Source organism: Candoia aspera, chromosome 7 (genome assembly GCF_035149785.1).
Source record: "Candoia aspera isolate rCanAsp1 chromosome 7, rCanAsp1.hap2, whole genome shotgun sequence".
Lineage (NCBI taxonomy): Eukaryota > Metazoa > Chordata > Lepidosauria > Squamata > Boidae > Candoia > Candoia aspera.
This window is the reverse complement of record NC_086159.1, coordinates 27,484,041-27,510,399: the sequence shown is the minus strand read 5'-3', so window position 1 is coordinate 27,510,399 and position 26,359 is coordinate 27,484,041. Positions and strand designations below refer to the sequence as shown.

The 26,359-nt window shown below is 39.4% G+C and overlaps 1 protein-coding gene across 2 annotated transcripts; it reads right to left on the bottom strand.

The window, feature by feature from the left end:
* Nucleotides 1-112: 112 nt before the first annotated feature.
* Nucleotides 113-25,132, bottom strand: CYTH4 (cytohesin 4). Of its 2 annotated transcripts, XM_063308441.1 has the most exons (11): nt 25,078-25,132; nt 22,164-22,251; nt 19,475-19,593; nt 19,270-19,350; nt 18,189-18,301; nt 17,393-17,541; nt 10,353-10,464; nt 8,432-8,508; nt 7,591-7,662; nt 4,035-4,189; nt 113-2,830 (listed from the first exon to the last, which is right to left on the bottom strand). In XM_063308441.1, exons 2-11 carry the CDS (start codon nt 22,176-22,178, stop codon nt 2,758-2,760), a joined length of 966 nt encoding a protein of 321 aa, XP_063164511.1. In that variant the 5' UTR covers nt 22,179-22,251; nt 25,078-25,132; the 3' UTR covers nt 113-2,757. The 2 variants fall into 2 exon arrangements, with proteins under 2 accessions (XP_063164511.1, XP_063164510.1); XM_063308440.1 differs by lacking the exon at nt 25,078-25,132 and having other exon boundaries at nt 22,164-22,431.
* Nucleotides 25,133-26,359: the final 1,227 nt, after the last annotated feature.

Below are 26,359 nucleotides of genomic sequence, written 5' to 3'. Positions count from 1 at the left end.
ACAACAAAAAGAAATGCAGAGGTTACCACAGCCTGTATTTTGCACTAAATGTTTTTTTAAATACTGTTTTTTAGCCTACTTTTCATGGCTAAAAAGGACAAGGTAGATGGCATTGCAATTAAAAATACAAAGTAATCTAATTAAACCATAATAATAATGTATAAATAATTCAGGTAACAAGTAAATACAACATTAGCAGAAACAGATAATGTATTAGCTAAAACAGAGAGTGCTAAAACAATAGATGACCGTACATAGATTGGCATCAATAAATCTTTAATTATTTCTTCTCTGGCATTCACACATTTTCAGGCTGTATTTCAGAATTACAAAGGCTTGGTGCTAATAATAATAATATTCCAAAAAACTGAGTCTACTTTATGCATTTTTTTCCTGCGTAGCTGTGGAATTGCTACCAGCATCCAACCTTGATTGTATTCAGTGTTACCTATAACTTGTTTGGAGCTGCTTGTTAGTGTTATCATTTTTCTACTACACATATTCCCAATAATCTGGGGACATCAATTCATGAATCTCCAATTTTAAGATGAGGAATTAAACCAAAGGATCAAACTACACATGCTAACATTCCTCACATTGGTGAACTTAAAAAAAAGTTGTGAAAGGATTGTAAGCCAGGATGCAATAGAATATTCAAATTCAGATCATTATTTCATTCACCAGCCAGCAGATGGCATTAATATTTTGTCACCTCATTGTTATCCCGTCCTTTCAGCTGAGCAGCTGTGTTCGTGTTTGGCAAACTGTGTAAGCTAGACCTACAAACTGATTAAATTCATGCAAACCATGATGAGTTAATGCCTTATACTTTTGCCTCAATCCCTAATAATCAGCTCTACTACATTCAGGAAAGGCATCACCATTCTTCAGAGCACCCTTCCTTTTGCAAAATACTTCTCAACCTAATCTGAAAATTGTGGTTGTTTCCCACCAGAGAGGCTATTATCCTATCGCCAAATGACAGGGTTGTGGGCACTTTTCTAAATAAAGAAACCAGATTTTAAAGGAGCCTAGTTCAAACCCTCCATACAAATTATTCTGATAGTGATTATATTTCATCCATCCATTACATGTATAGCTTTTCTGCAAATGTCATTTTATTCTGTAAAAATTAAAACAAACAAGCACATGTTTCTTCCACATGCTAGAACAAGATTGAATAGAGCTCTCTTTTCTCAGAACTCACTTAGGATCATGGATTTATACCAGATGGGATCTTTGCAGTGAGTTAGATCAGACTGATCTGCTTTAGGAGCTCTGGATAAAACCCAAAATTGACTTAGATCATTTCTGTGTACCCTTATTCTGAATAAGGGTACATCTTCTGTATCCTTGAGTGATATCAGCTTCCAAACCTATCAGTGGTAATATTAGATGCTATCTTATATCAGGTTATTTGTTGGCCCATCCAAGTTGGACTTCCTTTCTTTGACTAGCAGCAACTAGGGTTGCTGTTTGGTGAATTTAAGATTTTTTGCATCTAACAAGTCTTTGATATTTTTCCAAGTTGTGTAGTGAGATTCATAAGAAAAAAGAAAAGCAATAGAGACATGCAACGTACCTCCTGCTTCTGTTTTATGTTGATAAAACAAAAACAAAACCACAAGCGCATAAGACTGCAAGATGTTTTTTTCATTTTTTTTATTTGAAAAGAAAAGTTGTTATTTCTCCATCTGTTTGAATCTGTGTGGAAAACAACACACCCTAATTCTGTGCATATGGAAGTATATTTTAATAACATGCAACTCTTTACATCTACTTACTTAAAAAAATTATAGTAGTCCTCATTTACAATTTTACAAGTAGCCATCACTCTTACAACAACCCAGTTCTTCATAACCACATTAAACAAGTTTTATATTTTTACAGAACTCATTTTACAGATGAAAACCTAAGAGGAGAAGAAAATAATTTCCCCAAGATCAGCTATGGTCAAGATGGAATTTGAATGTAACTCTTCCATAGCAAAATCTAGTTTTTGATCCTCTGGGTTAGTGAATGTTTCAGAAGAGGAGGGAAGGAAACAAATACTGATCTGTAATCACACTTTTCAGCTGTTCCAACATTGATGGACCAGCCAACTCAAAGAACCTAGGAACTAACCACTTGCTGCATTGTTTATTTAGAGCTTGATTTTGGCTGGAAGGTTCTGTCCTGCAAAACTAATGTTCAGTATTACAATAAACATGGCAATGATGCGCATGCCCAAAAGAGCCATTTGCCAAGCTCAGCAACACAGTAATATGTGTTTATTCTGGCCAAGCTCCATTGCATCCCTTGAGTCTATTAGTTCACCTTTGCCCTTCATACTATTATTCCAAGTAAATTTATCTCAGACAGCATCATTATTCTAGAGACTCCAAAACAGTGAATCAGATGGGGGAGGAGTTAATATAAAAAAATCTAGTTTTACATGTATAAAACACTGCAACTGCTGAAGTGTGCCATTTCCTGGATTTCCTGACCCACACATATGCACATGCACACAATTATATCCTGCTCCATAACCTCAGAAATTTGTGCTTGTTTTCTGAACATGAAGGCAAGATAGAATTCCTGTAGCAGTCTCTGATTCTGCATACTTTGACTCCGGGAAATGGAAGCAGGTCACTGATCATCCTTTCAGTCGCTTGCCTGTCTCATAGAGATAGTTGAGGAATTTTGCCATTAGGACTTCAAGGAAGTCATTTCTTGGTGTTAATCATCCACTGAACAAGATGGTACTAGTCAGAAGGTTCATTTTTTGATGGCAACTTTTTTCTTACGAGCAGCAACCAGGTCATAGAAAGGGTCTCTAGTGATACTGGTTCTTAAATAAAGAAAAATAGAAGGAATTTAAGACTTGGCTGTTAATCTAAGCATTAATTACCTCCTTCACAGGCCATAGAAGTATTTCTAAGCTTTAAGCTGGGGGAAGAAACAGGCCATGTGATAGCTACATGCATTGTCTATGTTCACATGTAATGTGTCATTGAACTTATACCAGACAAGAGGGAATGTCAGTGGCCTTCATCTTTCCTCTTAGTCTTTCTAGGGACCCTCAGTGGGAAGGAGGATGCTGGACCAAAAGGGTTTAGAGAGCTCTTCTCATGCTTGGGATGTTTATGACAAATGTCTGGGGGAGAAGGAAATAGGAAATAAGGAAGGCAGTACTGCTAAAAAGAATATGAAGTATTATTACTTCCCAGTTTTTGGTGATGAAGTTGACATTTTTATCTACATTTTGCTGGGACTCCCTTTTCCTTGATTTGTGGGGTGAAATGCTTTTTCACAATGTTACTTTCTATCTCTGTCTATCCCTTGGCAGCTTTCATCACCAACAGTATCTCACTTGTGTCATCATTAGGTGGGGGACCTCAAAAGTAAATGCAGTCAGGTGGCACACACGTGCATGCTCCTTACATGATTAACTGCATATGCCCATGAAGGTCAACAGTTAAAAACACCAGGGACAGAATAATCCACCTAAATTCATAGGCAATATTTTACAGGAAAGCAGTTTCATGTAATGGTGTCAGATAGGTGTCTCTGATAAGCTCACACTAGAATATTGTGAAACAGGTGGTCCCCAACTTATGACCACAATTGGTACTGGAACTTCCATCGCTAACCGAGGTGGCCATTAAGTGAGTCACACTGATTTTATGACTTTTGCCATGTCCATTAAGTGAATCACCATGGTCATTAAGTGAATCCAGCTTCCCCCTTTGACTTTGCTTGTTGTAAGCCAGCTGGGAAGGTCGCAAATGGTAATCACATGACCCCGGGATGCTGCAACTGTCATAAACATGCCAGTTGCCAAGTGCCTGAATTTTGATCATGTGACTGTGGGGACACTGCAACAGCCTTAAGTTGAGGTTAACAGTCAAGGACTGTTAACAGTTGCTAAACGAATAGTTGTAAGTCAGGGGCTGCCTGTATTCCTTATTACTGAACATTCCTCTCCTTGTGGAGCTCTCTTTTCCATGTCATTGATATCCCACTATAGAACCACAATAGCCTTTCTTCCTTACCGTATGGCTTCAATCCATAGGTCACGGTCCTCCTGGGAGGCTGCAGAGATCTTATAGGATTGGTGCTTGCCTTCCACCACCTTTCCATCCCCATCAGTCTTGCAAGCTTTGATCTTCTGCCCTTTGCAGTTTGCATTGAAGAGCTCAAAGCAATTCTGAGAGGAAAAATGTGGAAAGCAATGAGAATCAGCAATACTACTCCTTCCAATATCTGGTATGTGTGCGCACCTCTCTTTTGTGCTGTATGTAAGAAACAGCAAAAGCCCTTTAATACTTTAAGGTTTAAACATCCTGGACCCCTCTATGAGGCAGCGCAAGGATCCTAAAGGACTTTCAATTTATCCAAACTAGTCAGGATAGCTGGGGATGATAGTAAAGCTGGTCCAACACATCTGGAGGAAGATGCCATTTTACACACTTGTTTCATTTACATGCAGATTCACGTATTCCAACTGGTTTCACCTAGTCTGCTGCTTATGGACTAATATGCAGAATGGAATGCAGCTACTGATCAGATTTTGCATTTCTCCAGATGATGCAGCATAGTTCCTAGCTCACCCCAACCCTATCAATAAAGTACCGACATTTATTTTAAAATGTGCATTATGAAAGGGAATTGGGAACTGATTAGGTCCAGTTCCAATAAAATGCTAAATCCTGGCAAGATGTTACATGAAGGAATCCTCTGCTTGAGCACTTCCCCCTCTCTGTTTTCCTCTCTCTTCTCTTAGTCATTTGATGGATTTCAGCACACCACAGTTTTAATTGGATTCTACATTCTTGTATTAGCCCCCTGAGACCATACAAGGAAAAGCAGAAAATAAGCATCTTAAATAGATCAATTGATTACCGCTGGACTGGCAAACCATGGTACATGCGTATTTTGCAGACCAGGATTAAACATTAGGTTTTGTTCCTGTTTTCTAATCTTGATTTTTGATTTGCTGAAAATAAGGAAGTAAGTAAATCAGAGAGTGAACACATGGAAGGGTAAGCCATCAACCTATAATCCAAATGTTCATTGGATACTTACCTGAATAGGTCTGAAAATAACCAAAACATCCCAGATCCTATATTGGGTCCATTTTTAACTAGATTCTGAAGATTTGGGAGAGGAAAAGGGGGATTTTCTGGAAAAGACCATCACTTGAACCCCAACTCTTTAGGATGCTTGTGCTCTGGGGATATCTCCATGCTGTACAACTCAATCCTATGCCAATTTTCTTTGAAGCAAGTCCCCACTGAGTAAGGCTTGGCACAGTGCCAGCTGTTTAATGAACAGAACATACTAGCCAGGAATCCCTTTGTGTTCATACCTAGCTGGTCCTTGGCAAGAATCAGCCATTTAGATATCCTTGTTAGGATTATACATCCAAATGATATGCAAGAAGTTAAATGATTTGTAGGGCAATTTAGCTGCTTCAACTTTGTCTACTCCTTTAGTAATTTTCCAGCCTGGCATGTGGCGCTATGCATACTTGGTGAAATTTCCTCCCCCTTCCATTCTGTTAAGTATACTAGGAGACAAGGAATGAAACTTGCTTCTGATCTGGTACCCGTTTTTCTCCAGTGGAGCTTTCTGATGAGATCATCCTGACTGCTGCTGTTAAGGCTAAATCTCAGGTTCTTGATTAGAGCAGACACTGGAAACAAAGGGCTGCATCTCATATTTTGAAAGACAATTGTAATGTAGATTTCAAAAATCATTATCTTAGAAGTGCCATATTGAGAATATGGAATAGATGTAAACCCAGACTGTTCCCGAAAATGCCTTCATGGGTCTCAGCACAAGAAGCATTTTATAGGATAGAACAGCAGGCAAAGATAAATGGTTATCCTATTGAGAGTTGTTGGAACAGGAGCATGGAGAATATAAGATGGAATCAAGAGAACAACCGGCTGCAGAGGAAAGAGTTTTGAATGGTTTTCATATACACAGTTAAAAGATTTAAGGTAGATCACAGGCCAGCCATTGGGAATTGAGCAACAGAAGCAGACTTTGAAGTTGAGTTATGTACAAATGATGACCATGTAATTGCCAAAATGTATAAACTCTTGCTGAAGTTTGAAATGGAGGATGAACAAGTGAAAGAATGTATGTTAAAATGGGTTAAGAATTTTGGACATAACGTATTGTTGGAACAGTGGGAAAATATATGGTTGAAAGGACCGACGTTCACATTATGTTATAATCTAAAAGAGAACTTTTATAAAATGATGTACCATTTGGTATATGACTCCAGAAAAATTATCTAGAATGTATAAGGATAGTTCACATTAATGTTGGAAATGTGGACAACACGAAGGTTAATTTTATCATGCTTGGTGGACTTGCAAAAAAGCCAGAAAATTGGACTGCTGGAGGAAGAAATGGCAGATTGTGGAGCCAACAACCACAGTGAAGAACTAACAGCCGGTGAGTAGACTGGTTCTTCGAAGGACGGGAATTGCCCATATGTACTCCAAACAGTTGCTCCTTATGAGGAGACCATGAGAGAATGGTCCCCAGCAGGTGTTGAGCACTGGGAGACAATGGGAATAGCCATCTTGTTCACAACCACAGTTGGCGCCTTTTAAAGGACAAAACCTTGAGATCCCTGAGTTAATGCTTTGTGAGAAACTCAAGTCTCACATTGCTTTTTGTTGCATTTTAAGACATATGCATAAAGTCCTTAAAATATACTTAATTAGTGGATTTGGGAGCAAAGAAGGTACAGAAGAAAAGACCTTGTGGGGGAAAGGTATCTTTAAGGAATTCATGGCCACTTCAGTTTCAAGTTTTGTTAACAGCCAGTCTGAAATTATAACCCCTTATAATTTTCAACATGACCAATTATGCTGGACTTTGCAGATGAGGCAAAGTCCCACCCATCGGTATAAGCTTTGGGATTGATGCCCTGAGCAGCAGTCTTGCCCTCACACTGAGAAGGCTTTCCAACCTTGAATAGAGAAATAGTGGGTGGAATGAAACCTGAACAGAAGTGCTCTGCAGTGCAACATTTTATTGCTGATCTACAGTACATGGTATTGTACTAAATCAACGTTGTACAGCACAGAAACAAAGGTAGTTTGGGGTTGGACTTCATAGACTTCATGGTCATTGCTGAACTGGTAAAGAAGAAAGGTGTGGGGGGGGAGGGATTGTAACCAAAAAAGGAAGCAAGTAAGTTCCCTATAATTCAGAGAGAACCCATATTAGCTGGATTCATACAACACACTGAATTGTAAGCCTGGAATAATAAAACACAATTGTTGAATTCTCGTATCATGCTATGCCCAAACAAATAAAACATGTTACAGTTTAACATGATGGCCTTGTTCCCACAACATACTATTGATGTACTGATTTGTTACATATAGATTATATTTTTATTTTATGTGATAAATACATAACACATAATAACAACATAAAGCTAAAACACAAATCTACAATAATATAATATGTGCTGTGGCTGCATCTAATAAAACGACTGGGTTCCTATAATATACTGAATCAGAAATTAACCCATTTTAGCCTAATCTAGCATGTTGTACAAACCCAGTAGCAATGACTTACTGGTTTCTTCAGATCATCTACTGGTTGAATTGATAGGTTTTCCAGTGGAATAATCCCCAGAGGCTCTTTGTCCTAATAAACAGCAGAAATCGTAAGTGAGTTGTCCCAGTGTGCACACAACATCAGTGAAATTAGTGGTAAATAAGTCTCCATTTAAACATGTCTGGTAGAAGAGTTAATTCCCTGTTTCTTACATGGGATTCCAGTTCAGGAGAAAAAATTGACATCTGTACAAAATGCCCTACATCTGGAATGGGAAGCAGGATAACTGGGTTCTTAAGACTTTGGAATGACAGAGTCATATTTTTAACATAGCTTCTGTGTAGAAAGGAATCAGGGGAAGAATCATTCCAGAAAGACAAGACAAGGATGTGATTTGTAGGAGATACACACTCCCCCATATAATTCTGAAAAGCTACAGAGCCTTCTTCTAATGCAATTAGATAAAGTACTTCATTCACCTCACCATGAACTGAAACTATGACCTCAGTGTCATGAAGGATTCTGCATACTTTCATGCAGTTTTTTCATCTTGATTGTTCACTTCTACAACTAGAATAAGAAGTGAACCAAGCAGAGCCAAGCATCAGGTAGGATAATGCGGAAGACTATAATGGTGGAAGACCTCTGCCAGGATCTAGCAGCAGGATAAAGTCAGGTCCTGGGCACTCCTCCATACCCCAGGTTCCTCCCAGCTTATCTTGCTTCCTCCTGAATTCAGCTATGGTCAGCTCAGCTCAACAGATCAGTCAAAGTGGGGCTTTGACAACTTTCTGATTCACCTGGGCTCTAAGACTAGCCAAGAAATCTTATACACTGAAGTTCATCCCTGAGCTCTTACTGTGGTGTATTCAAAATAGTACAGGCAATTATCTGTCAGAATGAACCAGCGGCGTTTCCAGGTCTTCACTCTGCCTCCTAGAGTGAAAAGGGAAGGAAATGAGCTAGTTATTAGTTTTTTGAGAGAGACAGAGATAGAGGTAGAGATTTATCTCACACACACACACAAATGTAAGGCATATCTTAATATGGATTAATGATTAAACAGTATTTGCTATAGCTAGTAAAGCCAGTGGTCAGATACTTTGTCAAAACATCAAAAGTCAAGTACCAGTTGCCTACTCCTGGTTGAAGGGGATGAGACTAGAACTCTGTCCTAGAATAGCCTACATTACATGGCACAACCTACAATAACTGTGTTTCCGGGTTTAGAAAAATCCATCATCTAACCTCAGGCTCTTGCTGCTGTATAGATAATGTTTTTTCAGCTTATTTATGCTACTTTTTTAAAAACAACCATTCAGAGTGTTGCTTTAGGGCAGGAATGGAGGAAAAATATCCAGCTCAAGAGCCAGATGTCATCCTAGCCTACCTCCATGGGGAAGGGTGAAGGGGGCCAAGGGCTCCACCTCCAAGTCCCTCTCTTCCAAATCCCTCTCTTCTCCCATAGGTATCATCCAGTTCCCACAGACAGGCATTGGAGAGCCAGCACTTGAAAAGATTCACAGCTAGAACATTCAAGGATTGTTTTCCTAAGATCCATTTTTTTTCCCTATAAAAAAGTCATGGACTGGCAAAGGTTTCAAGGTATCGCTTGGCTTTTCAGAGAAGAGAACAAGGAAGAGGAGATATTCAGATAAAATAGGGGGTTTGTCCCAGGAATCTTGTGGATTAGATTCAGTTGGAGCCAAAATACCTTATCCTTTCTTTACAGCTTTTGTTAGTGTTTCTCAGCCTTGTCCACTTGAAGATATGCAGACTTTGATTCCTAGAATTCCCCAGCCAGCAATGCTGGCTGGGGAATTCTAGGAGTTGAAGTCCTCACATCTTCAAGTGGCTGAGGTTGAGAAACACTTTAGACCTTTAAAGAGAGGAGAGAAGGACATCAAGACCAGTCAGGCTGAAGAGTGCACTGTTAATCAGAAATAAGCCCCACCAACTTAATCCTAATAAGCAAATTGATGAATTAGTGAAACAAAGTTTATGGATGGGAAGAGAAAGAAAAGAGCATTTCATTAAATCATCTCTTTGAGCTGTTGTACAAATTAGTGGTTAAATCACTGGTTCTTGACCATTCCGGTTCAAATCTCCAGCTCATTAATTCTGTTTATTTTGCAGGTTTAGAAAGCCTATCAACAGAAGCACATATATACACGTGATATAAAAAAGAAGTGCTCTATGCTGGAACTTAAGAACTTTCACGGCTGTATTCTAGCTTTGGTTCCTTCATCCCTTGACCAAGCACACAGCTTTCAAGTTATCGTTTGAAAATGCATCCCCAACATTTTCCCCAGCAACTGGCTCTCCAGGTGGCTTTCCTCCAGCCCGTTAAATGATGCCAGCCAAGAGAGAGCAAAGGATCGGCCACTCTGTTACTGCCTTGTGCGTTCTGCAGGAGTCTCTAGAGAAATATATACCAGAGCCAAACACCAGGGGTCGCTCTCACCCCACAGCTGAAGGCTGGCTGGCTTCCGCTGCTGCAGTCCTCAGCCACGGTATTATTATAATTTTTTTTAATGAAAACGTTATTCAGTTTCAACGTATATAGTTAAAATACAATGTAAAAAATATAGGAGAGCAAGGAAGTACTGTATATCTATAGAACAAAGATTTCTTTGTTTCTCCAGTTCAGATATAAATACAGCTGGAGATGTAATTTCTTACACAACAAGCTACCTTTTTCCTTGAGAAAGACTTGAATTTGAGTAGAAGCCAGGAGCAAGATTTTTGATTTTCTTATTAGCAAATTACAAGCAGGTTACCTAGCTTGAGGAGCCAGCCTTCCCGACTAGGGTTGAAGAAAGTGTGGGTGAGGTCATTTCCGTCATCTTCTGGGATGGAGAATGGTTCGTTCTTGATACTATCAAATAAATTCTGCCACAGGGAAAAGGAGAGGAGAAAGAAAGGGGAAATCCTGAAGAGTTTTAATAGGCAGTTTACCATATTTATATATCTAGGACAGTAATAGCTCTCCTGATTTGGGATCTCAGGTAGAAGTCTTTCCCTTCCCCTGTTGCCTGTTCCTTTTGATTGGATGGGCCCTTGACTGGATCTGGGACTTCTTGCAGGAAGCCATCTGCTCCATCACTGAGTGATGGTCAGTCCTTTCCCTTTATTAATGTGCAAATTTGAACTTTCTTAAGGTTACCCATATAAACCAAAGCAACCTGAGTCCCTGCACTCATGTAATATAGTTGCTTGAGTACACGTACAGTTTTGACTGAATCGCTGGAAATCTAGTCACACCATTACTACTGCTAGGGTGTAATCAAAATGAACTTTTCCATTCAGCAAAATGAGATAGAATTACTAATTTCCTGCCTTTAAAAGAATTAGAGAAAAAAAAATCAGGAAGCACCCATCTACCAGTTCTCTCTTTCTCTTTCTATACGTGTATATTCTTATGCTTGGTACACCACTTCCTGCAATGAAACTATGTTTTCCTGCCATTCCTCTCAATCTAATTTGAAACCCAAATAATCATAATAAAAGCATATGCTGTTAATCAGAAATAAGCCTCACCAACTTAGTCCTAATAAGCAGGTTGATGAATTAAGGAAATGAAGTACAGTATATGGATGGGAAGGGAAGGAAAAGAGCATTTCATTAGATCATTTTTCTTTGAATTGCTGAGCTGTTGTGTATATAACTTTTATTTTTAATAATTTATTCCATGCCAGTTTGGCATAGTGGTTAAGGCATCAGGCTAGAAACTGGGAGACCGTGAGCTCTAGTCCCGCCTTAGGCACAAAGCCAGCTGGGTGACCCTGGGCCAGTTGCTCTCTCTCAGCCCTAGGAAGGAGGCAATGGCAAACCACTTCCAAAATCTTGCCAAGAAAACTGCAGGGACTTATCCAGGCAGTTGCCAGGAGTCAAAAAACTGACTTGAAGGCACAGACACACATACAACATCTGTGCTTAGGAAGTGGATTCCCATTATACAGCATTTTCTTAAATCTGGGAGAAGATGAAGTTCTGATTATGCACATATGACTCACTGATTAGGTTTGTGGGTTGTTTTTTTTTAGTGATTTCTCATCCAATTAAGTAATGACATTGGGCTACTGGAATATCATGTCATATATTAAGTAATGTTCCTGCAACTTCCCCAAACCGCTTACCCAGAAAGCTCCACTTTTACTCACAAAGTAATTTCAGATTCCTATGCAAAATTAAAATTGCGTAAGGATGCTGATACTGAATTTGGACAGATTTTCAAACTCCTGCAGAAAATACTTGTAGCTCTGCAGTACAAATCAAGCATGCTATGAAACCCTACTTAAAAGTCTGAGCCCTGCAAGGATAAAAACTAAAAGGGTTGTATTAATTCCCACACTGGCCCACATTCAGTGGAAAAGTGAAAGGTCCTATACACAAGCAGATATAAGTGCAATAATCAAGAGTTCCCATTAATGTGAGGAGGCGTGTGGGTGTACATACTTTTGCTAAACACATAGCTGTGGAGAACATGGCTGATGAGTATGTTAGTTTATAGCTATCAAGTATGACTGCGCCTCATGTGGTGCAGAGTGGTAGGCGGCAGTATTGTAACCAAAACTCTCCCCACGACCTGGGTTCAATCCCAGCGGAAGCTGGATTCTTGGGTAACTGGCTCAGGTCGCCTCAGCCTTCCATCCTTCCGAGGTTGGTAAAATGAGAGTACCCGGCCTGCTGGGGAAGGTGACGACTGGGGAAGGCAATGGCAAACCACCATGCTGTAGTCTGCCAAGAAAACGTCACAAAAGCGGCATCCCCCCAAAGGGTCAGACATGACTCGGTGCTTGCACAGGGGACCTTTCACCTTTCACATGATTCCATTTGTCTTTCATATACTTGGTAATCCCCAAAATTATTTGAACATGCCTATCTAGCCTATAGATTGTAGAATAAAGACAAATATTACCTCAAACTTCAAATCCTAGTGATTACATGGACATATCGATGTCATCTTCTTGGCAACACTATAGAAGTGGTTTGCCATTGATTGCTTCAGGTTTTTTTTAAATTCCTAGTCTAGACTACAGCCTTGTGCCTTCTTAGTGTTCTATCCATAGCTAACCAAGTTTGAAAAAGCTAAGGTCATCCAGGTACTGATGGAATTCTTTACTTGAATATGTGATGATTTTCTTGTATGTCTCATCTCATGTACTTCATCGTTTGTTAATGTTTAATGTGTTTTTAAAAAATCTACTTGTTCTACAAACTATGAATACAAATCAGTCAGTCAATCAATTAATCAATCAATCTAGTTCTTTTTGGTACTTTGCAATAAATCAGTGCATTTCATTTAGACTTATATTGTCTAATATGGTCACAGTAATTGTTAATATGTTTTCTACTACAGATTAAGGTTACTACGGGAACTAATCATTTTGGCCAGGTGAAGAGGTTGAATTTAATTGTCCCCTTTTTCATGTGTCAATGGTTGCATTGCCTAAGGGAAGAACTTGCCTGGACTTGTTTGTAGTTTCAGTTTCCCTTTTGTGTAGGTTTGCAGAGAATATGCAGCTGAGAGAAATCTCTCCTCTCAGCAAACAGCCTTTAAATATGTTCGTTTTCTGTAAATAAAATTATTTTTATAGAAATGCCTGGTGTGTGACTTTTCTGATCTCTCCTGGGCCAAAGGCTTTCTAGCACTCTGCCAACAGGTTATAGCCCAGTAAGCAGCCCAGTAAAACCCAGAGAGAATAGAGAGATCAGCTCCACACCTCATGCACAATTTAAAGGCAGGTAGCAAAGACCTGTGAAGATTTTCTTTGGAGCCTCCTGGAGATTTTCCAGCAACTGCTGGTCTACAGGACAAAGAAGCCAGCTGAGGTGACTTGCAAAAGAAGGAAGAAGCCATGGCTACCTCCCAGCCTTCAGCGATGCCTCTGGAGCACTTATCAGAGACCAACTATTTGAATTGGGCCCTGAAGATGGAGATGTATCTTCGCAGAGAGAATCTTTGGCTGCCAATTGGTGAGCAACCCCCCAAAATCCCAGTGCTGAATAGCTGAGACAGGATGAGCGGGCTAGAGCCACCATTATTCTGGGAGTTGAGGACAATCAGCTAGTCCATGTGTGAGGTATGCAGTCTGCAAAGCAACTTTGGGACGCTTTGAGAGACTTGTATGTAAAGGCAACAGCAGGGAGTAAAGTTACCCTGACAAAAAAAGCTGTACAAAGCCTACCTTGCAGAAGGAGATAGCCTTCCTAAGCACCTGCATTATATTCAGCAGTTGTTTCTTGAGTTGCAGGAGAGAGGAATGGAATTTACACCTCTCACAAAATCCTATATCTTCCTGTCCTCACTGAATGAAACGTGGGACATGCTGATTTGTACCCTGGAGGCTATGCCTGAAGCAGACCTAACCCCATTGTATGTTACACAGCACTTACTTGCTGAATGGGAGAAGAGAGAGGAAAGATCCCCCCCCCATCTCTTCTGGAAAGCTGCAGTACCAGAAAACAAGGGAAAAGAAGGGAAAGGAAGCTGAGGCCACAGCACTAGCCAGCCAGCGATGCTTCACTTGTGGTTCAGCTGGACATTTGCAGAAAGACTGTGCCTTGAGACCCAAGAGTAGAAAGACAGAGAAGAAGGACACAAGGACAACATAGAAGAAGGCTCTTCAGACAACCCAAATTGACAGGTTGCTGAGAAGGGTAATTCTGATGTATGGGTGTTAGATTCTGGGGCCAATTGTCGTTTATGTAATTGTAAAAGCTCTTTTGTGTCACTGTCTAAAACTGAAAGACAAGTGTATCTTTGGCTGATGGGTCTGTGACCAAAATTATGGGACAAGGTGACTTGTATTTATCCTGCTTGGGAGAAACTGCAAAAGGTGTGTTGTATGTGCCAAATTTACAATCAAACCTTTTATCTGTGGCACAATTGGCTGTCATAACATTTAAGAAAAATGGTTGTGAGATACGTAAAAATGGAAAATTGTGTGCTACTGGTATATTAAAAGACTCCTTGTACATTGTGCAAAATGCAAGGAAGCCAAGCTGCAAGGCTGCAGTTGGCAACACACCATATCATGACCAATGTGTACACCTGATGCACAGGAGATTTGGTCATGCTAATTTCAAGTATATAGCACAAATGCCACAGCTGTGTGCTGACCTAAAGATAAAACCCTGTGACAAATACTTAGATTGTATAGTTTGCAAAGAATGCAAAACACTAAAAGCTCCTGTGAGTAAGCACAGTGACAGAGTTACAACGAGACCTTTGGAAATTGTACACTCTGACATTATTGGTCCTTTTGCTCCAAGTCTTGGACAAGCAAGGTATGCAATGACCATCACTGATGATTTCTCAAGATACACATTTATCTACATCTTAAAACACAAAGATGAGGCATTTGAGAAATTTAAAGGTTTTGTGACATGGGCAAATAGAAAATTCCCTAGTCCTGTATCTGCACTCCAATGTGACAGAGGAGGAGAGTACCTTTCTCACAAATTCAAAAGGTTCCTAGTGGAAAAGGGGATAGAACAAATTCTTTCTAACCCTTACACCCCTCAGCAAAATGGTGGTGCTGAAAGAAAGGGCAGAACCTTGCAAAATGCAATGGAATGCATGCTTAAAGATTCACATTTATCTTTTAAGTACTGGGGAGAGGCAATATCTACTGCCTGTCATGTACAAAACAGACTGTATAACTCTGTGATTCAGGACACTCCATTCCATTTGTTTTATGGTGTGAAACCAAAGGTAAACCATCTTAGAGTGTTTGGTAGCACTGCATGGGTTCATATGCCAAAACAACAGAGAAGGAAAGGAGGCCCCACAACAAAGAAAGCCATCTTTGTTGGCTATGAACAAAGCCAAAGGAGCTACAGGTTCATAATGGGACAGAAATTGATAATTAGCAAAAGCGCTTCTTTTGCTGAACAAAACTGGGGGAGATTAAATTCTAGCTCTCCAGTTGATCTGACCACCACAAGAGAACAGCAAGGACTTGCTGATGGTGATCTTTTGCCTGATGAGGACATTAAACCAGAAAAGCAAACTGAAGATCTGTCTGATGAGACAGATGCTTCTCAGGAAAGTGATAGGAGTCAAAATTTAAGCCCTGTATTACCTCGCAGATCTCAGAGAAGTAATAAAGGTGTTCCTCCATCACGTTTTCAGGCTGAAACAGTAAAGGCTTTTCACATATTCACAGAACCTGGGTCTTTAGAACAAGTGAATGCTTTACCACCTGAGATTGCACAAAATTGGCATTCTGCCATGCAACAGGAGTTAGCATCCTTGAAAGAAAATAAAACATGGAAACTGGTAAATCTACCTCCCAATGAACACTGTTTAGGTTGTAGGTGGGTTTTCAAACTGAAAAGGGATGCTGATGGCAAAATCCAAAAATATAAAGCAAGGTTAGTTGCAAAAGGGTTCACTCAAAGGAAAGATTTAGACTTTGACAAGACTTTTGCACCAGTTACTAAAAGCGAATCAATTAGATTACTGTTAAAAATTGCTGCACTCAAAGGAATGTCAGTTCACCACTATGACATTCAAACTGCATTTCTCTATGGTGATTTAGACCACAAATTATACATGCAGCAACCCCCTGGCTATGAAAAAGGGGAGAATCTAGTCTGTGAACTGCAGAAGTCAATCTATGGGTTAAAACAAGCTGCTAGATCCTGGAACCAAAAAGTAGATGAAAAACTGCAGAATTTTGGTTTTGAAAAAGGAAAAGCAGATCCATGTGTATATATGAAGAAAGACAAACAAGGCTGTATGTATCTGTTCATTTATGTTGATGATTTGCTGCTGTTCACATCAACAGAAAAACAAAGGCTTGATTTTGAAGCCTGCATGAAAAGCCATTTCACATTAAAAAAAAGCCTTGGAACTGTAACAAATTACCTAGGTTTGGAAATACACAGGAAGAAGGATGGTAGCTTTTTGTTAAACCAAAGGGGAGATAATGTTAAAATATTGTGAATGGAAAGACATACAGAGTTGTCAAAGAAAATTGGTTTGCATCTTATTCTGTAGTATAAAAAGGGGAGTGTTAATATGTTTTCTACTATAGATTAAGGTTATTATGGTAACTAATCATTCTGGCCAGGTGAAGAGGTTGAATTTAATTGTCCCTTTTTCACATGTTAATGGTTGCATTGCCTAAGGGAAGAACTTGCCTGGACTTGTTTGTAGTTTCAGTTTCCCTTCTGTGTAGGCTTGCAGAGAATATGCAGCTGAGAGAAATCTCTCCTCTCAGCAAACAGCCTTTAAATATGTTCGTTTTCTGTAAATAAAATTATTTTTATAGAAATGCCTGGTGTGTGACTTTTCTGATCTCTTCTGGGCCAAAGGCTTTCTAGCACTCTGCCAACAGTAATTAGTTTTTCTTAACAGGCAGTACTATTCAGAGATACAATAGAATAAATTACCTGACCACTCCATGAGTATGCAGGGGATAACTGAATTTCTGAAGTGCACACAACCATTAAAACTACTGGAAATCTACTAGAAAACGTGTGTTCATATTGGTAAAATAGTTGACAATTTTAGTCTATTTTCTTGCTTTTAGATGATTGCTCTGCCTCCCTTATGCCATTTTGCTACCATTAATAGTTTCTGTCCCCACTTCTCCATATAATGTACTTTTAAATTTCACATAAAATCTCATAGATCTCAGCTGTTTCCACAACGAATGAGGGCAAAACCAAATGGTACTGCACAATGGTAACTCCTCCCAGTTCATCTTCACTTCCTCCTTGTCAGCAAATGTTCCAAAGTTTTGGCCAAGGAAGGGATCTCTCTTGGCTTCAACAAGAAGGATGAAAGAAAAATGTTACATCTTACCTTCAATACTGTCTCTTGAAGATCTGATCCATTATTGATGCCCCTGTTCATGGACACAAACCGCTCAAATGGAGGTTTATCTTTGACATTTGGATTGTGGAGGCTGGTATTCAACATAATGACAGAGAATGACAGGATGTAGCAGGCATCTGACAAATAAAAAAAAAATGTGGCATTAATACCTGGCAATAGTGGGTTTCTGAAAGAGAAAAAGAGACAGAAATCAGGTTAACTAGCAGGATGATGCATAGAGCCAGGGACTTACCTTGATAGCTCAGCTGATAACCCGTTTCTCCAAAACATTTGCCATCACAAAGGCAATTCTGGGCCACATGCTTTTGTGACAACCTCATTTTGTATACACATTGTGACTCTATTTCTGTGTGGCTACTAAACTACAAAAACAGCAACAAAGCTCAAGTGAAACTGCCCAGAGTCTTCTGGAATGGGTTTATAGTTTTTCAAGAAGTCTTTTAAGCTAGGGGTGGGTGGCACACTCTTTCATGTTAACACTTATCATGATGTGATCAGTGTTATCCTTATCTTGTTTGTTGCTTTTAATCATTGTTGTTTTCCCTAACAATGAGTTGAAAGGCAGGACAGAAAATATACATAAACTGAAACAGCTAGTTCACTGGCATGAAAGTTAGTAGAAGGGTGCATAATAATGCAGAAATAGAGCATACGTTAATTTCAAGCACAGATTGTAATCAGACTGGCCTCTCTATCCATGCTATTAGGACTGGTACTGTAGAATCCTAAATAACTATCTCCCTCCATCCATTCCCATGAGTACCTGTTGACTGGAAAATGCCTGGGTTGCACTGACAGTACCAATTGGCAAAGGCTTCCATCATACGGTCAATCTTCTGGGCTTCTCCGGGCAAGCGGAAACTCCACAGAAACTGCCTGTAAACAAAATCACATGGTCAGATTCTTCCAATTGTCAGAAGATGGAGAAAGTTTCTCCTTTCATAGAAAATAGAGATTTGTACGGCTCCCACCCTTAAGATATTCTGCAAGTTACTAAAAGTGTGGTTGTTCTCCCAGGCCTTGGGATAGGGTAGTTGCGGAGCCCTTTTTAGTTTAGCCTAGTTTTGTTCTTCTGGTTGGCCATATTCTCTTCTATATGTATTTATTTTTTCTGTAATTTATAAGCTGCCCAGAGCCACTGAGGAGTTGGGTGGTCTCAAAATTGGAATGAATAAATAATTAAATTAGACAATTATACCATTTCCAGAAATGTTTTTCATCTGATGATTCATGAGTTACACAGATCTTTTGAGAGGAAAAGAGCAATCCTTCCTTCTTGCAACAAATTGAAGCTCAGGTTATAATTGTGGCTCCATACGTATGACCTGGGACTTTCTTCATACAAAGCAGCTGTGTGCATGTAAGATGCATAACCAAATCAGTTATGAATATAAAAGCTGCATTTCCACAATACTAAAAACCTGGTTAGTTTTTGTGGCTTAGTCATTTACTTTGTGAACTCAAATTTATGGGTAGCTTATGGTTCAATGTATTGTTCAAGCTCAGTAACCAAATTAAGCAGTGTGTGTGAACACAGCCACCAAGTGCTCTACAATTGGATGGATGTCTCTTCCCATGCCACAAATTTAGAACCATTTTACCCAGTGTCAGAGTCTTGTATCCTTATTGGATTTGCATAACAAGGCTGGAATTTATCCAGATATATATGCACAGAAGTGGAACAGAAGCCACATTAAGTGCATGAGAGAATTTACCCATTTACTTCAAATTAGCAGCATCTCAGCTGGTTCCCTCTGGAGAAGAAAAATGGGCACGAAGATCAAAAGGGAGCCACAGCACCTAACCTTCAATCTTTGAGTTATTTTGCATGTTTCAGAACTCACCTTAGCGCTTGCACAAGATTGAGATTGGCAAACTGGTGACATTCTACAAAAGCCTGCAGAATCTGGAGGTTCAGTGGATCCCTGGCAGGAGAACATAAGCAAGGTGTGAGGGATGGATCTTTTCCTCCCCAAACCATATTTTCCCCTGTGGCCTGAAGGCTAGAAATTAAACATAGGTGTGTTTATTCATTGAGGATGCACTTACCTTTGCCCCAGGTAATCTCCTATGGCTGTCTTATTGAGTCCTTCTCCCTGGTAAAGAAAGCTGGCAATTTCTTCTGCATCCAAGGAGAGTACCTTGTGCTCAACGAAATATTGAATACCCTGTTAGAGAAAATAGAGGACCCCTATGAGTTAACTGGAGATGAACCGTTGTTTCCAAGGAGCAAGCAGGAACATGAAAATCAAAGCAGCCATAAAAATGAATGATGGGCTGTCCATGATAGTTATTGTTATATGTGAGCAACTTAGCCTGACTAGTTGGTAATTCTGAAGGCTTCCCCCATCTACAAGGGAAATAACAGCTGATGGCTGATTATGACCTGAATCTCTTTTAAACAGTGAATTGTCCATTGTCTCTCAGGTCTTAGAAAGACTCAGCTGCCTAAAGAAACAGGTAATAGGTCATATAAGAAACTGGCCAATAATTCCTCCTGCTCTATGTACTTTAAGATTGTCGACAGTTTTCTCTTTCAAAATTCAGCTACAACAGTCGGGCCACCATATGTTCCTAGTAAGTAGGATATAGCTTGACTCTGGAGCTCTGCTTTAGGCCCCATAACTGTGGGAAATCAGAGCTGAGATTGCTCAAGGGGAGATTTCTGTATGGTGACATCATATCCCTAGCACACACTTATGTAACTTCCTTAATTAACTGTATCAATTAAGTCAAGACATTTTAGTTCCGCCAGTCCTTTATTTTATCTTCAATGTGTTTAACTGCGTTCAACTTGCAGCTGTGTTTACAATAGCACTCCTCAATGTGAAGTAAGTGGGGAATGGTTCTCAGTGTTGATGTTTTGGTGTTTATACACACATTCTTATTTGAAGAAGAGGAATTTTAAATAGGGCAGGATATAGTTTCTAGTCAAACTAGTTTTGTATGTGTAGGTGCTTTAATTACCTGCAAATTGATCAGAAATAATAATGCAACCAATAAACACATTGGATATCAATCGTCCTATCAAATTGTCCTCAGTGGTTTTTCTTAAATTCCTTGTTCATATTCAGCACAACTTTACCCTGTTGTAGTAATGTATTTACCACTTCAAATTAGTGGTAAATAAGTCCTTCCCAAGAGGTAGCTGCTTTTCTACTAAGATTCTAACTACCACTTAATGATTGAGTGGTTGCTTTTGACTGTAGTGTTGTTACTAAAAAGAAGTAATTAAGTTGGCAGTATCAGAAAGAAACAGTTCAGTATGAAGTGCAATTCACACTGGGTTACAGTTAGTGGAATGCACAGAGGTAATTATATCTAGAAAAGAAAGATAAGGATAGAGACAACTCCAGTCCTCTCTTTGTGCAGGCAAGTGTCTGGTTGTGATGAATAGAAAGAAATATGGTGAGGCCAAAACCTAGGGATGTACAAGAGCTCCAGGATGAAATTAGCTGTGGTTAACACAACTGCTAATAATTAATATCATAGGTTGTGATTTTCCTTTTAAAGTATAGGCTATCAAACGAAAGAAGATTGGAGAAATAACAATGCATTATTTATTTGCTTGTTTGCTTGTTTTAATGAAACAGCTGTAGCAAAGGATGGATCTGGGCCACAAAAGAACAGAATATTTTGAATGTTTGTAGCATCTTTAATCAGAAAAAAGACCTGGGGTGCTTTCTGGTCATTCTCTCATCAGAAAGAGGACCTGGATTTCTCGGGGCTGGACCTGGGGACTGTCTTTCACCATATGACTTCTTATTTCATTGCTTATAATTTCATATTGCTTGCATTACTTGGCTTTCATTTATTATGATTTCAAGTTTTCTAATTTTTTCCATTCTCTTTTTCATTTAGTAAACTGTACATGGTTATAAAAATTAGGCTTAGCTGATAATGTGTGTTTAAAAAAAAACCTAAGAGTCGTTCTCCAAGGCTGAGTTAAAGTGTTATCCACTCATCTTTGAGCCAATCAAAAACTATATTGGCATTAAAATTGCTGCATCCATCGGTTACCTATTCTTTCATTGGCACAATGCTGCTGGATGGTGTTATTCTTATTTATTGCTCATGGGCATGTTGAGAAAGGGCTTTGGAGAATTCTCCCATCCTAGTTTCCCTCCTCTCAACACCAGCTGTCAGAAAACCTACCAATTACTCTTCTTACTGGGGGATAGGGATTGGGAGGAGGTGAGTTTTCACCGATGGCTGGTCTGGTGTATTTAGTCATCTGTCAAAATTCACTCTGACTTTGAGCAAATGTTTTATGTGGCTGACTCCAACAGGAGCTCAACTTTTAGCTGATAATGGGGATCCTTTTGATGTGGGTTTAATGCACTTCTGGAGGAGCACTAAGCTCACATTCAAAAGGAACAGAACATAGCTTTAGTGCTTTTCTAGAAGACAATTAAACCCATATTCAAAAGCAGGCCAAACGATAGATAACTGCCAGGGGCAATTATGCCATGAAGTAGTAGAGAGAAAGAGGGAAAGAGAACTACTCTTTCTCTCCCTCTTTACCACACAGCCCAAGTACTATCACCTCTGTGTCAGCTGCTATTTGTGCTGGTTCCTGAGATGGGGATTGGCTTTGAGACATGGTAGATACAGGGGGAGCCTGGTTCCTCCCTCCCTCCTTTCCTCCTAGAAATTGGCTTTTTAAAAAATAAAAACTGAGATTCTCAAGGTCCTAAATCTTAAATTAAAACGAATGTCAATACAGACTTGTTCCTACCTTAACAGGATCCATATTAAATTTCTTCCGTCCAATGCACAAATTTTTATCCCTCTGAATAATTTTGCTGCAAATATAAAGATGGGATCTAAGCACAGAAAAAAACTAAAGAAGAGTCACCTTCTGTCTTTTCTAGCTGCTTGCTTGTTCCCAGAAAGATACGCCAAATTTCCCCCATCTGGTGCATTCAAGTTCAGTTCATACAACTAATTTACTTAATTTTAGGGGCATTAAATCTCAGTTGCTTACCTGTTTTATGTCAGACAAAATATAGTATTTTGTCTGACATAAAACAGGTAAGTAACTGAGATATAGGAACAAATTAAGCATTACTAATAAAGGGAACAGTATGAAGGAAAGTAGGGTAGATCTCCCCTGATTCTTCTCTGCTCCCATCTGATGGAACTTTTTATGCAAAAAGAAAAGCATTAGGTCACACTTACACGCAGAGAGCAATAACCCACACATGTTAGAATCCTCACAAGATTTGCCACAGAAACTATTACATAGGATGGCATTTCAGTCTGGTTACCAAATCAGAATACACATCTCAATCAGCTTTTAAGATGTGATTAATTTAAGAAAATGTCAAAGAATGGTCCCCTGAAGATCTAATAATTTGTCCCCAACCCCACCCCATGAGCCAAAGAAAAAGGACCCTTATCTCTACCAGCAACAATTTTAGCTTTCACAGAATTTCTGCTGTAAAAAGAGAGGCAGAAATAGTGGAGAGAACATGGAAAAGTTCCAAATAGGAGATAATGCTATCTGGACTCTCACCATAAAATTCTCTGTATGAAGCAGATATGCTAGTAGATCTGGTATTGGGCAATTCATCTATCTATCTATCTGGAATGAACAGAAATGAGCAATAATGAATACTCCAGAAATGCGTATCCTGATTATATATCCTCATAACAATCTCCTATATGATCCATACAAGGTCATATTTCTATATATCACCTGACATAATCCAAGAGTCAGCTTCAAGTAACTATTCTAGGAGTACTGTTGGGAAACTTTAATCCTGCAACATGCAAACTTTGTCAGGGTTAGCTACCACTCTTTTAAAAGATACATGTTCTTAGTTTCATGGCAGCATTGCAAACAAAGGAGTGAAGGAAAAGTTTTTCAGGAATATATAGCTGATGATGATAATTGGGATCAGAATGTTGGTCACTAAGTGGCACAGCAGTAAAGCCTGATGTCACCTGACTGCCCCGCTTAGCGATGGCAGTTCAGGCAGTTCCAGCTGCTGCTGTTAAGCAAATCCCACAACATTGTTAAGCATAACATCATGTGGTTGCCATTTGCAGCCTCCTGCTGACTTCCCCATTGACTTTGCTTGTCAGAAGCCAGCAGTGAAGGTCACAAATGGTGATCGCATGACCATGGGACACTACAACATCATAACTGTGAGCCAGTTGCCAAGCGCCCAGATCATGATCACGTGACCACAGGGATGGTGTGAAGGCCGCAACTTCGAGGAATGGTTGTAAGCACCACTCATTCAATGCCGTTGTAAGGTCAAACGGCCCTTGAATGAGTGGTTGTTAAGCAAGGACCACCTGTAAAAAACAAACTTTGTACAACAGGACTATCTGAGGGGAACAGTTTAAAAAGACAGAGGTGGCAGAAAGACCTCTTATTTATTGTAAACCACCCAGAGTCCCCCATTGGGAGAGATGGGCGGTGATATAAATTAAATAGATAAATAAATCTGTACTGAAGCTGTTCGAGTGCCTAAGGCTGTTTTCTATCTACTAGGTTGTCTGTGGAGAAGGCAAGGAAAGATACAATATAGTATCACAATCCATGAGTCAAACACCCTAGATACTTCTTAATATCCTTGGATCTTCATTTGGGACTTGAATTAAGCAGGCCTTCCTTTTGTAGCATCTTAGTACCAATGCACCTTGGCAACTTGGCTTCACCTATTTGGCCAGGAACAGTGCATCAACCTTAATTATAAACAATATTTATATCTCTGTTAGAATTTCATATACTGCTCTTGTTCTCTGCAATGTTATGTTTCAAACCAAAGTTTCTATTCCATGCTGGCTGGCAAATTCTGTGAGCTGAAGTCCACACAGCGTAAAGTGGCCAAGGTTGAGAAACACTGCTCTGTATAATTGACCTGGCAAGTTGATGGTATTTGATTGCTTATAAAAATATGCATGTCCAAACCAAATAGGCAAACCAACATGGCATTTTAAATTTAGAATTTCCTGAAAAACGTTATTTTGCAGTTTTGTCTGGTCTGGCCTTAAAAAATCACTTAGATTGCCTATATTACTTGCTTATAAAATCCAGCTGTTTTTACTAGATCAGTTTCTAATCTCCCATGGAGCTCTCCCAGGTCCTGAGTACCTGATGTGCATAGGCTGCCTGTAACTAGCTTTTTTCATCCAAGAATTGCTGTTATAAGTTGCAGACAGAGTTCAGGTGACAAAATGGCAGTTCTCATTTCAGGTACAGATACTGACTGGCTAGCAGATTACTCAAACAGAAGTTATGATGCAAGGCAGGCTGTATGAGCCTGAGTGCCCTTAAGTCTCACTGCTGATGCTTTTCCCTTAGCTTGTGTTGCATAAAGTGGCTAATTCAGTGTTTTTCATACTCAGAAACTTTAAGATGTATCAACTTCAACTCCCAGAATTCCCCAGCCAGCATTCTGGGTCACTGGGTCAGCTCCACTAGTTTAACTAGCATAGTAAAGGCTGTCAGCTGCAACAGGACACAGGGAAACTCCCTTTTTGTATGAATTGTTCTCAAAATCCCTGATATTCATGGGAAACATGACAAAAAAAGCCCTTTATCCCTTTTTATATCCAAAGAGAACTTCTGTGTGGAACATCCAGCATTTCCTAGTTTTAGTTTTGTTTCGTTTTTTCATATGGGGCTGGCACCTCACCATGATTGTGCTTGCTGGAAAAGATCAATCTCCAGAAATATTTCAGCAATCTCTTCCTTTATTTTCTGGAAGCAAGAGAAATAATGAGAAAGAGAAGGGAGAATGAGAAAAATAGTGACCACATTGAATATTTTCCCAATATTCAGTACAGAAGACTAGGTGGTGAAAAGGAAACAATAATTTCATACCAAGTAAACAGATTTTTCAGCCATTTCACTCATATGCAATACAGACTTTTACCTTATTTATCCATAGGATAGCTGTTCAAGATATTTTGCTATTATGTCCATGTTACAGATGAAAAACACATGTGGAGATTCTCTAAGTAAGTCAGAGACTGAATAGAGATGGTCAAGCACCAAACTTCTAGTAATAATGCCAGGAGTCTTTTCCCATTATCCAAATATACTGTTCTATCTCACAGGAAAGTAGAGCTTATTCAGTGTCTTTATAAAGTCCTATTCTACTACCTGTAACTCCATTAAGTCCAGGGTCAAAAATTACCTAGCTGCATTATTGATTCAGATAATCCTTTGCTTTCTCTCAGCCTTCCCCAACCTGGCATAGTCCAAATGTACTAGACTACATCTCCTACCATTTCCACTCCACACAGTCAATAGGCATATTGTATGGGATTATACAAGTTGTAGTCTGCCCCATTTGGATGGTGAACTGGAGTGATTCCTACCTGAATGTCTTCCATAAACTCGTTCTGACGCTTCTTGATTATCTCTAGCTCAGCCTCCTCAGCCTCACTCAAGTCAGGTGAATCTGAAAGAGAGCAACCTTTTTACTCCCACCATAAAACTCGCTGTCGTAATAAGAACAAGATCCAAAAGGGCATATATGGTACAAAATTACCCACCCACATGTAAATTCTTTCATTCATCTTCATGGAATAACAGTCAGGGTCTAGACTGTCACAGAGTTGTCATATTCAGGGGACAAAATTGTTTGATTAGTCCAGAACAAAATGAGCTGTCATTAACAGAACAGGTAATATAAAGTGCTGACAGGAAAAGAAATCTGCCAGGCAACCTGGAGTCAATGAATCAGAAGTCTAGATATCAGGGCAAATAGCAATCCAATATTGAAGTTCAAGTGAGTAGTCAGAAGAAAAGTTTGAAGGAGAACAGTAACAGGACAAGAACTGAACTAGATTGATGATGCTGATCCCAGCAACTGAATTTGCATTAACTAGAAACATTTATAATGGGAGTTTCTCTGGTTACTTCTCTGTTTCAGCTATTTCTCAGATAAATGACACCATATGGATGTTTTT